Consider the following 12,776-nt stretch of genomic DNA (forward strand, 5'->3'; position numbering starts at 1 on the left):
CTCTGTCCAGGTAGAAGGAATTTACACAAGAGCCCTCCTTGACACTGGGGCCCAAGTGACTCTTCTGTATAGAGACTTCTATGATAAACACCTTACCCATCTACCTCTGCAGAAGTTGGAAGATCTGGAGATATGGGGTATCGGGACTCAAAGTTTTCCCTATGACGGGTATCTGCCAATCAAGTTGACCTTTGATCCATCAGTGGCTGGTGAAGCTGAAACCTTCGACACCCTAGCGGTGGTCTGTCCTCGTCCGCCAGGGGCCAACAAAAGCTCGCTCATCGTAGGGACCAACACTGACCTAGTAAGGCGCCTCCTAAAAACAACTGGTCCAGGGACAGGATGCTCCAGCGCCAAGGATTCACCCCATGCTACGGCAGGCCTATCAACGATTAGTATTGGAGCAAGAGACTCCTGCAGAAGGAGTTGGAAGACTCTGGAAGTTGGACAGAACGGAAAAGGTCTTGCAGCCAGGAGAGGTGGCTTGTCTGAAAGCTTCCGTTAAACTCACATGGAAACAGCCGGGCCCTTTTATCATCTTTGAATCAGGTCCACAGGAAGAGGAGAGAGGGATAGAAGTAATCCCTGAAGTGATCCCTTTGAAGGTGTTACAGAAAAACCATGGAAGGGTTTTAGTGAGTGTCAGAAACACCTCTACTACACCGGTGAAGGTACCGGCCAGAGTGCTGTTGGGCCAAGTTAACCCGGCTACCCCAGTTGTCCCATCTGATCTTAAAGAGGAGGGAAGGGGTGAAGATGTTATAGAAGAGCTCTGCTCTGGAAACGCTGCCCTCCTACCAGAATGGGTGAAGAGGGCCAAGGCACAACTTGCTCGATGGCGAGGAATATTTTCTAGGGATGAGTTCGACGTGGGATGCGCCAGGAGTGCCACTCATAAGATCCGCCTGAGTGAGGACAAACCTTTCCGAGAAAGAGTCCGGCGAGTTCCCTTAGGTGACTTAGAAGATCTACGTCAGCAGCTGGCGGAACTCAAGAAGACTGGGGTTATTCGAGAATCCAGGAGCCCATATGCTTCTCCGATAGTGGTAGTCCGGAAGAAAAACGGATCTCTGAGGCTTTGTATCGACTACCGAACCCTGAACAGAAGAACCATCCCAGACCAGTATACCACTCCTCGAATCGAAGACGCCCTACAGAGCCTGTCAGGGGCGAAGTGGTTCAGTGTGATGGACTTAAAGAGTGGGTATTATCAGATCCCCATGCACCCTGAAGATCGGGAGAAGACAGCCTTCATCACCCCTGTGGGGTTCTTTGAGTTCAATCGCATGCCTCAGGGATTGTCAGGGGCCCCTGCTACCTTCCAAAGGCTGATGGAAAGGACCGTTGGAGATATGAATTTGATAGAGGTACTGGTATACTTGGATGATGTTATCGTGTTTGGCAGAACTTTGGAAGAACACGAGGAGAGGTTGGAAAAGGTCCTGAAGAGGCTACATGAAGAAGGCCTGAAACTTTCTCCTGAGAAGTGCCAATTCTATCAGTCCTCGGTCCATTACCTGGGCCACATCGTGTCTGAAGAAGGGGTGGCCACCGACCCGGACAAGCTGGATGCTGTCGCCTCCTGGCCGAGACCTACAAATGTGACCGAACTTCGGTCATTCCTGGGTTTTTGCTCCTATTACAGGAGGTTTGTAGAGGGGTTCGCCAAGATTGCCCGACCCCTCAATGAGTTACTAAAGAACGAAGAAGATGACGTTCCTGAACTGGTCAAGCCAATGAAGTCCACCATGGGACCCCGGAAGGCCAAGGAGTCCATCCAGGATCAGTGGACCCCAGAATGTGAAGGGGCTTTCATTCAGTTGAAAAAGAATCTAACCACTGCCCCTGTGTTGGCCTACGCAGACCCCACGAAACCATATGAACTACATGTCGATGCCAGCCGAGATGGGCTGGGTGGGGTACTCTACCAGGAACATGAGGGCCACCTGCGACCCGTAGCCTACGTGAGCAGGAGTCTACTACCTGCTGAAAGGAATTATCCTACCCACAAACTTGAATTCCTGGCCTTAAAGTGGGCAGTGGTCGACAAACTGAAAGATTACCTGTACGGAGCTGAATTCATTGTCAAGACGGATAATAATCCCCTTACCTATCTGTTGACTACAGCTAAGCTGGATGCAACAGGACACAGATGGTTGGCTGCCCTCTCTAGCTTCAACTTCAGCCTGAAGTATCGGCCAGGAATCGGGAACAGGGATGCAGATGCCCTATCCAGAAGGTTGCATGCACCACACGAACCTGATGAAGAATGGACCCATTTGGCTCCAGAAGGGGTGCGTGCCCTATATCAGGGAACTGAACTTCGATCCAGAGGAGGATCAAGAGCCGAAGAGATTGGGGTTTCGGCTGTCGGAGTACCCAAATACTATTGCAGGGTGACCCAGGTTGAAGGGGAAGATTTACCCCGGCTGTCCAAAAGGGACTTGAGGAAGGAGCAGCTGGAAGACCCTCTGGGAAAACTTCTTTTGGAAGCCTTGGAGATCCAGCGCCCTGAGTTGCTTCTCACCGACTCTCCTCAGGGGGCCCGTCTGTTGCATAGAGAGTGGACCCGGTTACAGATCCGAGAAGGGGTGGCCTACCGAAGAGGCCCATCTGAAGATCTGGAGGAGAAGTGGCAACTGTTCTTACCAGCTAAATACAGGGAGAGAGTTCTGGCTGCTCTTCATGATAATCATGGCCATCTGGGACCTGAAAGAACTTTTCAGCTTGTCAGAGACAGGTTCTACTGGCCCTGTATGAGGGCCGAAGTTGAAGGATACTGTCATTCTTGTGTCCGATGTATACAAAGGAAGACTCTGCCACGTCAAGCAGCCCCAATGGGCCATCTGCAAAGCCAGGGACCCATGGAACTGGTGTGCATTGATTTCCTTTGCCTAGAGCCTGATCTGAGTGGCCAAGGGAATGTCCTTGTGGTAACAGACCATTTTACCAGATACGCCCAAGCATTCCCAACAAGGGATCAGAAAGCCTCTACAGTAGCCAAAGTTCTTGTAGAAAAGTTCTTTGTACACTATGGGTTACCACAACGCCTCCATTCAGATCAGGGAAGAGACTTTGAAAGCAGACTGATCAAGAGACTGTTAGATCTGTTAGGCATCCAAAAGACTAGAACTACTCCCTACCATCCACAAGGGGATGCCCAGCCGGAACGATTTAACAGGACTCTTTTGGACATGTTGGGGACTTTAAGCTCAGAGAAGAAACAGCATTGGGGCAAACATGTAGCTGCCATTGTGCATGCCTACAACAGTACTGTCAGTGATGCTACTGGATATTCCCCTTATCGTCTAATGTTTGGACGAGAGGCTCGATTGCCAGTGGATTTGGCCTTTGGCATCTCGCCCGATCACACCTCTTCAGCATCGCACAAGGGATATGTGGACCGACTGCGGAAGAGTCTGAAATCGGCCTATGATAAAGCTCAGGCCACATCTGATCAACGTGGACTGAGGAATAAAAGGAATTTCGACTTAAAAGTTCGGATCCAAGACTTGCAACCAGGGGACAGGGTATTGTTGAGGAACTTGGGTGTCCCGGGAAAACACAAGTTGGCAGACCGCTGGAAGTCCCAACCTTATGTTATCTGCAAGCAACTACCAAACCTCCCTGTGTATCAAATTCGGCCTGAAGGAAGTGTGGGTCCATTGAAGACTTGGCATAGGAACCATTTACTGCCTCTCTCTGAAGCAGTTCGCATGCCTCCTGTCGTAGATTCGCCAGAGACCCCTTCGACCTCTCGCCTGTCCAGACCAGTCACCAGATCTCAGTCGACACTCCCAGATGTGAGGGAGGGAAATTCTCCATCTGAAGATCTGGAAGATGAATGGACTGGATGTGGTCGTCTCAGTTACCAGAACCCACACCTGCCTCCCTGTCTTCATCCGAATTGGCTGACAGAGGAACCCTTCGGGCGGAAGCCCCCGAATTCATACCTTTCCACATGCTTCCAGAAGAAGTAGTTGATGATGAAGATCCTGAGGAGGAGGTTGCACCTTCCTCTGAAGAAGAACTGACCGCTCTTGAAGCATCAGATTCCTGTGTGTTGGAACATGAGGAGGAGGACATTGAAGAATCCCCAGAAGTGGCTGGTCCTAGTACCTCTGAGATCGTGCATCCCAAAGAACAGAGGGAAAGAAGAGTCATTCACCCACCCAAAAGACTGACCTATGACCAATTGGGTGAATGCTCAGAAGAGGCTATCTTTACTTCCAAACGAACTCTTGATCAGCCTAGTTCTTCCACCGCAGATTTGGTGGAGGACAACCCTAGCTCACCCCCAGGCACATCTGTACAAGCCACTCAAGTGTCAGGAGTCTGTGAACAGAATTACCTTCCCTCCCCCGATAATTGGTGGGAGGTTCCTATGTCGAACCTGTGTTGTAATATGCAGTTGTTAAGTTTGAACTCTGCTTATGAAAAGGAAGATGATTCCCTGTTATGCATATGTTAATGTTTTTTTTTTTGTGTACTGCCAACATATGCACTGGAGTACATGCTGTTGTCCTCTTTGGGGACCAAAGTTTCTCAAGTGGGGGGAGTGTGTAGCGGGGTCTTCCATTATACAAGTTCTAAAAGACTGCTGCTTGACATTTGAGAGGAACTCGGCTCCATCTAGTGGCCAAAAGGACACATTGCAGCGGCTATGGAATTTCTTTTGATGTTATTTTCCTTTCAGGAAGTTGAGCAGTCTTCATCGCCCATAGTGCTTTGAGAGTACCAGGGTGCACTGCTGCACCGCACAGCCTTCTGGGGGAAGCTTTATAAAGGAAGGGAGGAGCCAGGCTCACTCTCTTGGGAAAGACACAGTGAGACAAGCAGGATGCCAGTGCTGTGGGCTGATGCTGTATGCTAGGCCGAAACTCCTGGGCCTTAAGTGACTAAGTTGCAGTGTTTCATCTCCAGTAGAGGATCCCTCCTGGAGGTCCCATCGATGTTCTACAGAGACCAGACTCATCCACCCCAAATACCTAGCGCGGCTGGTGACAGAGGCCGGAGACTGAGACAGCAGCGGAGGCTTCCTGGGAGACAGTCCTGTTGGTGAGAGGGCACCTGCCCAAAAACTGACTCTATCTATCAAAGAAGTAACTTTAGTCAGGATTAGCCTTAGAGTAGTAGAAGGCAATATACCAGGTGGCCCAGTACATCTCTCACAGAAGTTTTACCAGCAATCCTGCACAGACACCCCGCGGTGATTACTAACTGTTTGCTGCCATTCTCTCTATTGATCACCCATCCTCAATGTGGATTACAAATTGCGAGTGCACCAACGTTGCTAGCGAAGATATAGAGAAGAAACAGCGGACTCAGATAGGTCTGACATTCTGATACTGTGTCTAACTGAATGCTGAGCCTTATCTCCAAAAGTATAATAGTGATTAAGATGGTGGTCCTATAGGCTCTGAGACATTTCCTGAAACAATTAATGTGCCCTTGAGGAGTGATATCACAGTATTTATCTTATCTTTGATTAATTAATTAGTATATCCTTTTACAAAGTCATATTTTACTGTATCGAAACTGTTTATTTGATTTACAGTAAATAACTTTCCTGTTTAAAAGCAAGCTTGTGTGTGGTCACCTTGTATTACCCAGAAGGACTGCAGCTGGAGAGAGGTAACAGGTCATTATTATTTATTGAAGTGTTATATTCCAATCTGTGTAGCCATTTGGTATTCCAGTCCTATTCTGGGTCAGTTGTGCCTAGGGAGGGTTCGAGCCAATTCTGTGGGTTGTTAGGCAGGACGTAGACCCAATAATCTAATCAGCAGCTCCTGCGGGGGTGGTGCTACACCAATATTTCCTGGGACTATGAACCAGTGCATGAGGGATGGTCTCATATACTGCACTAGTGCAGCAGGTGGGTTTTGACATCAAAGTGGTTGTGTTTGTGACTGTGTAATAAGCTCCTGAAGAAGCAGTTTTGCATGTTGAAATTGAGTAATCACCACATACAAGTACACAGAATTATCTTGCTTATGGGCTTGGTGCATGTTTTAAACTACATATGTTTTGATGTTATTCTGAATAAAATTTTGTTGTTTATACAGCTGCAAGAAAAAGTATGTGAACCCTTTGGAATGATATGGATTTCTGCACAAATTGGTCCTAAAATGTGATCTGATCATCATCTAAGTCACAACAATGTTGCCATGTTTTTACTGAACACACCATGTAAACATTCACAGTGCAGGTGGAAAAAGTATGTGAACCCTTGGATTTAATAACTGGTTGCATCTCCTTTGGCAGCAATAACTTCAACCAAACGTTTCCTGTAGTTGCAGATCAGACGTGCACAACGGTCAGGAGTAATTCTCAACCATTCCTCTTTACAGAACTGTTTCAGTTCAGCAATATTCTTGGGATGTCTGGTGTGAATCGCTTTCTTGAGGTCATGCCACAGCATCTCAATCCGGTTGAGGTCAGGACTCTGACTGGGCCACTTCAGAAGGCGTATTTTCTTCTGTTTAAGCCATTCTGTTGTTGATTTACTTCTATGCTTTGGGTCATTGTCTTGTTGCAACACCCATCTTCTGTTGAGCTTCAGCTGGTAGACAGATGGCCTTAAGTTCTCCTGCAAAATGTCTTGCTAAACTTGGGAATTCATTTTTCCTTCGATAATAGCAATCCGTCCAGGCCCTGATGCAGCAAAGCAGCCCCAAACCATGATGCCCCCACCACCATACTTCACAGTTGGGATGAGGTTTTGATGTTGGTGTGCTGTGCCTCTTCTTTGCCACACATAGTGTTGTGTTTTTCTTCCAAACAACTCAACTTTGGTTTCATCTGTCCACAGAATATTTTGCCAGTACTGCTGTGGAACATCCAGGTGCTCTTGTGCAGCAATGTTTTGTTTGGAAAGCAGTGGCTTCCTCTGTGGTATCCTCCCATGAAATCCATTCTTGTTTAGTGTTTTACGTATTGCAGATTCGCTAACAGGGATTTTAGCATTTGCCAGTAACTTTTGTAAGTCTTTAGCTGACACTCTAGGATTCTTCTTCACCTCATTGGGCAGTCTGTGCTGTGCTCTTGCAGTCATCTTTACAGGATGGCCACTCCTAGGGAGAGTAGCAGCAGTGCTGAACTTTCTCCATTAATAGACAATTAGTCTTACCGTGGACTGATGAACAGCAAGGCTTTTGGAGATACTTTTATAACCCTTTCCAGCTTTATGCAAGTCAACAATTCTTAATCGTAGGTCTTCTGAGAGCTCTTTTGTGCGAGGCATCATTCACATCAGGCAATGCGTCTTGTGAAAATCAAACCCAGAACTGGTGTGTTTTTTATAGGGCAGGGTGAGGAAAGAATGAAATGTTGCCGTGTTTTTTTTAAACACACCATGTAAACATTAACAGTGCAGGTGGGAAAATATGTGAACCCCTAGACTAATGACACCTCCAAGAGCTAAGTGGGAGTGAGATGTCAGCCAACTGGAGTCCAATCAATAAGCTGAGATTGGAGGGTGTTGGTTACACATCCTGCTATGACATTCCCCCAAAAAAAAAAAATGTAACAATCCAAATTTTTTAACATTTTAGGCCAATTTTGTTTTCTGCTACATATTTTTGGTAGAAAAATAAAAAATTGCAATAAGCGTATTTTGATTGGTTTGCGCAAAAGTTATTGTGTCTACTAGCTATGGGAAATATTTAGGTAATTTTTATTTATTTATTTTTTTTTTTTTACTAGTAATGGCAGCGATCTGCGATTTTTTTGCGGGACTGCAACGGACAGATCGGACCCCTGACATCTTTGGCACTTTTGGGGGACCAGTGACACTACTACAGTAATCAGTGCTAAAAAATATGCACTGTTACTGTAATAATGACACTGGCAGGGAAGGGGTTAACAGTATAGGTGATCAAGGGTTAAATGTAAGCCTAGGGGAGTGATTCTAACTGTTGGGGGACTGGGCTTGTGAGATGATCAGAGACATGCGATCCTATACAGAAGGATCACATAGCCTCTGTGATCGTCCGAGGGAGAAGGAGGGACGGAGAAGGAGGGACGGATTTGTTTACATCAGCCGTCTGTCCTTCTCTGTCAGCGGGGGGGAGATCGCTGGTGTCAGGCGGCAATCTGAGCCATCTGACACCCTTACTGGCTTCCCCGTTGACGACTGGGGGCAGAAGCGTGCCGCGGCGGAGCGCACTCAACCCTAGCTCCTCCCAGGTAGATGGCGTTTATTAACGTGATTCTGCCTGGGAGAGCCACTTTGCCAACGTAAATGTACAGTGCACAGTCGGCAAGTGGTTAACAACGACTAACAAACACAAGGGCACACCGGCCTAGTGCATTATCCTTTAAAAGGTTTATTAAAATAATGGAATAAAAATGCTCACAAACGAGTTCTTGATAAAAGCATATCAGACAAAATATAGAGTCCTCAGCATCGAGATCGGGAATGGATCGTCCCCCACAGCTGTATAGGCTTACGCGTTTTGAGGCTTCGCCTTCTCTTCAGAGCCTCTGAAGAGGTGAAGCCATTGCACCACAGAGCAGAGGGGAAGGGGCATTGCACCAAAGTTTTACTTGGCAAGTGGTTAACAACAGGTGCACTAGATGGGCAACAATGAGACAACCTCCAAAACAGGAATGCTGTTCCCAAAAAAATTAAAGGAACACTTTGAAAACACATCAGATCTCAATGAGGAAAAATATCATACTGGATATCTATACTGACATGGACTGGGTAATGTGTTAGGAATGAAAGGATGCCACATCGTTTGAGGGAAATTAAAATTATCAACCTACAGGGGGCCGACTCTCTCTGTATATATATATATATATATAATGTTCCTCTATGGATAAGCTTCTCCAGACCATCACTGACCCACCACCAAACCGGTCGTGCTGAACGATTTTACAGGCAGCATAACATTCTCCACAGCTTCTCCAGACACTTTCACATGTGCTCAGGGTGAACCTGCTCACATCTGTGAAAAGCACTGGACACCAGTGGTGGACCTTCCCATTCTAGTGTTCAATGGCAAATGCTATTCAAGTTCCATGGTGCTGGGCAGTGAGCACAGCGCCCACTAGAGGATGTCGGCCCTCAGGCCACCCTCATGAAGTCTGTTTCTGATTGTTTGGTCAGAGACATTCACACCAGTAGCCTGCTGGAGGTCATTTTGTAGGGCTCTGGCAGTGCTCATCCTGTTCCTCCTTGCACAAAGGAGGAACAGGATACAGGTCCTGCTGATGGGTTAGGGACTTTTTTTCAACCCCGCCCAGCACTCCTAGAGTAACTGCCTGTCTCCTGGAATCTCCTCCATGCCCTTGAGACTGTGCAGGGAGACACTACAAACCTTCTTGCAATGCCACGTATTCATATGCCATCCTGGAGGCCAGTAGTGACACTGACCCTATCCAAATGCTAAACTAGTAAAAAACATTCAGAGAAAATGAGTAGAGAAAAAGGTCAGTGGCCTCCACATATAAAAACATTCCTGTTTAGGGGGTTGTCTCATTGTTACCCAATATAGTGCAACTGTTGTTAATTTAATTTACACCAAAGCAGCTGAAACTGATTAACAACCCCCTCTGCTACTTAACTGACCAGATCAATATCCCAGGAGTTTAATTGACTTGATGCTGTACTCTGATTAAAAAGATTAAAGCAGTGTATGAATAATATATTTATATATATATTTTTTTTTCTCAAACGATTGGAATACACTGATGTTACATATACTTTTAGACCTGTATTATCACCCTTGTGTGTATGGTGGAGCACCATGTGAGATAATGTTTTACTAAAAAATGAATTACCAATAATAGAAAAAATTGTGTAATTAACACTCCAGAACAACATTTTTACACACTAAAATAATCAAGAAATCCTTTAACATGGAAAACACGTATTTATTCAAAAGATCTGCTCACCTCCTTTTCAAACAAATGTCATAGAACATGTTTTTTAATTGTTTTCAGAGTACAAGGCATAAGGGAGTGTGGAAATAACATTTTCCTGGACATGAAAAAATGCAAAATCACAGAGTTAACGCTCTATAGCACACAGACTATGTCCATTGGTTACTGCACACTTTTTATATGAACTTTAGTGTCTAAACAGTGAATAAAGAATCCAGTGTAACAAAACATATTGGCAGTTATGGAGGAGTATGAAGCATAAAAATCCCTTTATCTTCCCTGCCCACCAATTATTTTTTTTTTTTTTTTGGCTAGATGTGTTAGCAAGGTTCTAGCACAGAATGTATACCATCTACCCCCCTTTCTTGCTAAAGGAGGTACTATCTAAGATTGGGTGGAAGACACAAAGCAGTGAGAATAAGAAATGTAGAAATGTCTGATAAGGACACAAGAGGGCGCTGTGGTTGGGCTTTTCATTCATTCTTTTGCAGCTTCTTTTATTTTTGGCTGTATGCATTGGTGGGGATCTCAATGACTCTCCTCATCCTTTTCTGTCAGGTCTTCTGTGGCACTGGCATTGGCTGCAGAGTTCAAAACTTCTTCAAAATCTCCAGTTGATTGTTTGGGGCCACCAACTTTTGACTGCAAAAAACAAAACAAAGAGAAATGGTTATTACAATGATGAGTCTGCAGGTCTGAAAAAAGACAAAACTTGGTTGATTTACTAAAATTGGAGAGTGCAGCAAAATCTTGTGCAGCGGTGTATGGTAGCCAAATAGCTTCTAACTTCAGCTTGTTCAATTACGCTTCGACAAAAAAAAACTGGAAGCTGGTTGGTTTCTATGCAGAGTTGCACCAGATTTTGCACTCTCCAGGTTTAGTTTAATAAAATCTACCCCAAACTGTACTCAAAAGAAAACTTGTACTTTGCCAATACTAGGCTAACTAACAGGAGGGTCTTTGCACAGAGGGGAACATAAGTAGCCTAAGCGATCCTCAACTCTTCAGACAGCCACCAGATTGCCCTAATATTTCTAAGCTAATTTTGACTTTCTGAAAGTAGAGACAAACGAGAGCTATGCACATTCCTCATCATATGTACCATGTGACGGCATTTAGGCCTGGTGATTGGCTGCTCAGACACAAAGCGCTGAACAATTTGATCGAGGTATCACCCGTGCCTTTTGCCATAGAGAAGTCAACCTACAGTGGTGATCGAAAGTTTGGGCACCCCAGGTAAAAAATTTGTATTAATGTGCGTAAAGAAGCCAAGGAAAGATGGAAAAATCTCCAAAAGGCATCAAATTACAGATTAGACATTCTTATAATATGTCAACAAAAGTTAGATTTTATTTGCATCATTGATGCTTTCAAAATTACAGAAAACAAAAAATGGCGTCTGAAAAGTTTGGGCACCCTGCAGAATTTATAGCATGCACTGCCCCCATTTGCAAGGCTGAGACCTGCCAGTGTCATGGATTGTTCTCAATCATCGCCTGGGAATACCAGATGATGTCAATCTCAAAGGTTTTAAATGCCCAGACTCATCTGACCTTGCCCCAACAATCAGCACCATGGGATCTTCTAAGCAGTTGTCTAAAAAACTGAAACTCAAAATAGTGAACGCTCACAAAGCTAGATAAGGCTATAAGAAGATAGCAAAGCGTTTTCAGATGTCAATATAATCTGTCCGGAATGAAATTAAGAAATGGCAGTCATCAGGAACAGTGGAAGTTAAAGCAAGATCTGGAAGACCAAGACAAATATCAGACAGAACAGCTCACAGGATTGTGAGAAAAACAATTCAAAACCCACGTTTGACTGCACGATCCCTCCAGAAAGATCTGGCAGACACTGGAGTTGTGGTACACTATTCCACTATAAAGAGATACTTGTACAAATATGGTCTTCATGGAAGAGTCATCAGAAGAAAACCTCTTCTATGTCTTCACCACAAAAATCAGCGTTTGAACTTTGCAAATAATCATATAGACAAGCCTGATGCATTTTGGAAACAAGTTCTGTGGACCCATGAGGTTAAAATTGAACTTTTTGGCCGGAATGAGCAAAGGTACGTTTGGAGAAAAAGGGGCACAGAATTTAATGAAAAGAACCCCTGTCCAACTGTTAAGCATGGAGGTGGATCAATCATGCTTTGGGGTTGTATTGCAGCCAGTGGCACAGGTAACATCTCACGAGTAGGAGGAAAAATTGATTCAATAAAATTTCAGCAAATTTTGGATGGTAACTAGATGCCATCTGTGAAAAAGCTGAAGTTAAAGAGAGGATGGCTTCTACAAATGGATAATGATCCTAAACACACCTCAAAATCCACGGGGATTACATCAAGAGGCGTAAACTAAAGGTTTTGCCATGGCCTTCACAATCTCCTGACCTCAACGTAATTGAAAATCTATGGATAGACCTTAAAAGAGCAGTGCGTGACAGACAGCCCAGAAATCTCAAAGAACTGGAAGACTTTTGTAAGGAAGAATGGGCAAAGATACCTCAAACAAGAATTGAAAGACTCTTGGCTGGCTACAAAAATTGTTTACAAGCTGTGATACTTGCCAAAGGGGGCAGTACAAGCTATTAACTCTGCAGGGTGCCCAAACTTTTGCAGACGCCATTTTTATGTTTTCTGTTATTTTGAAAGTGTAAATGATGGAAATAAAATCTAACTTTTGTTGACATATTATAAGAATGTCTAATCTGTAATTTGATGCCTTTTGGAGATGTTTCCATCTTTCCTTGGCTTCTTTATGCACATTAATACAAATTTTTACCTGGGGTGCCCAAACTTCCAATCACCACTGTAGGTGAACAACATATAAAATGATAAAGTAGTGCCAAAACTGGGCATAGCAAGACTGGGAACAGCTTGA

General features: G+C 44.8%; 1 protein-coding gene across 2 annotated transcripts in view; it reads right to left on the reverse strand.

Moving 5' to 3' along the window:
- Positions 1 to 12,776, reverse strand: part of LOC309556826 (tumor protein D52-like) — a 227,901-nt gene that overhangs the window by 172,728 nt on the left and 42,397 nt on the right. Inside the window, exon 6 of one of the 2 annotated variants that reach the window (XM_082259346.1) lies at positions 10,408 to 10,533. The exons of the other annotated variant lie outside the window; for it this stretch is intronic. Coding sequence (XP_082115472.1) covers positions 10,420 to 10,533 — 114 coding nt within the window. The 3' untranslated portion in view covers positions 10,408 to 10,419. Of the gene's footprint in view, positions 1 to 10,407; positions 10,534 to 12,776 lie in introns of those variants that run through there. 2 annotated transcript variants of the gene reach the window in all.

This window comes from Pelophylax lessonae (assembly GCF_965119305.1).
Source record: "Pelophylax lessonae genome assembly, chromosome: 5".
In the NCBI taxonomy this organism is placed as follows: Eukaryota; Metazoa; Chordata; class Amphibia; order Anura; family Ranidae; genus Pelophylax; species Pelophylax lessonae.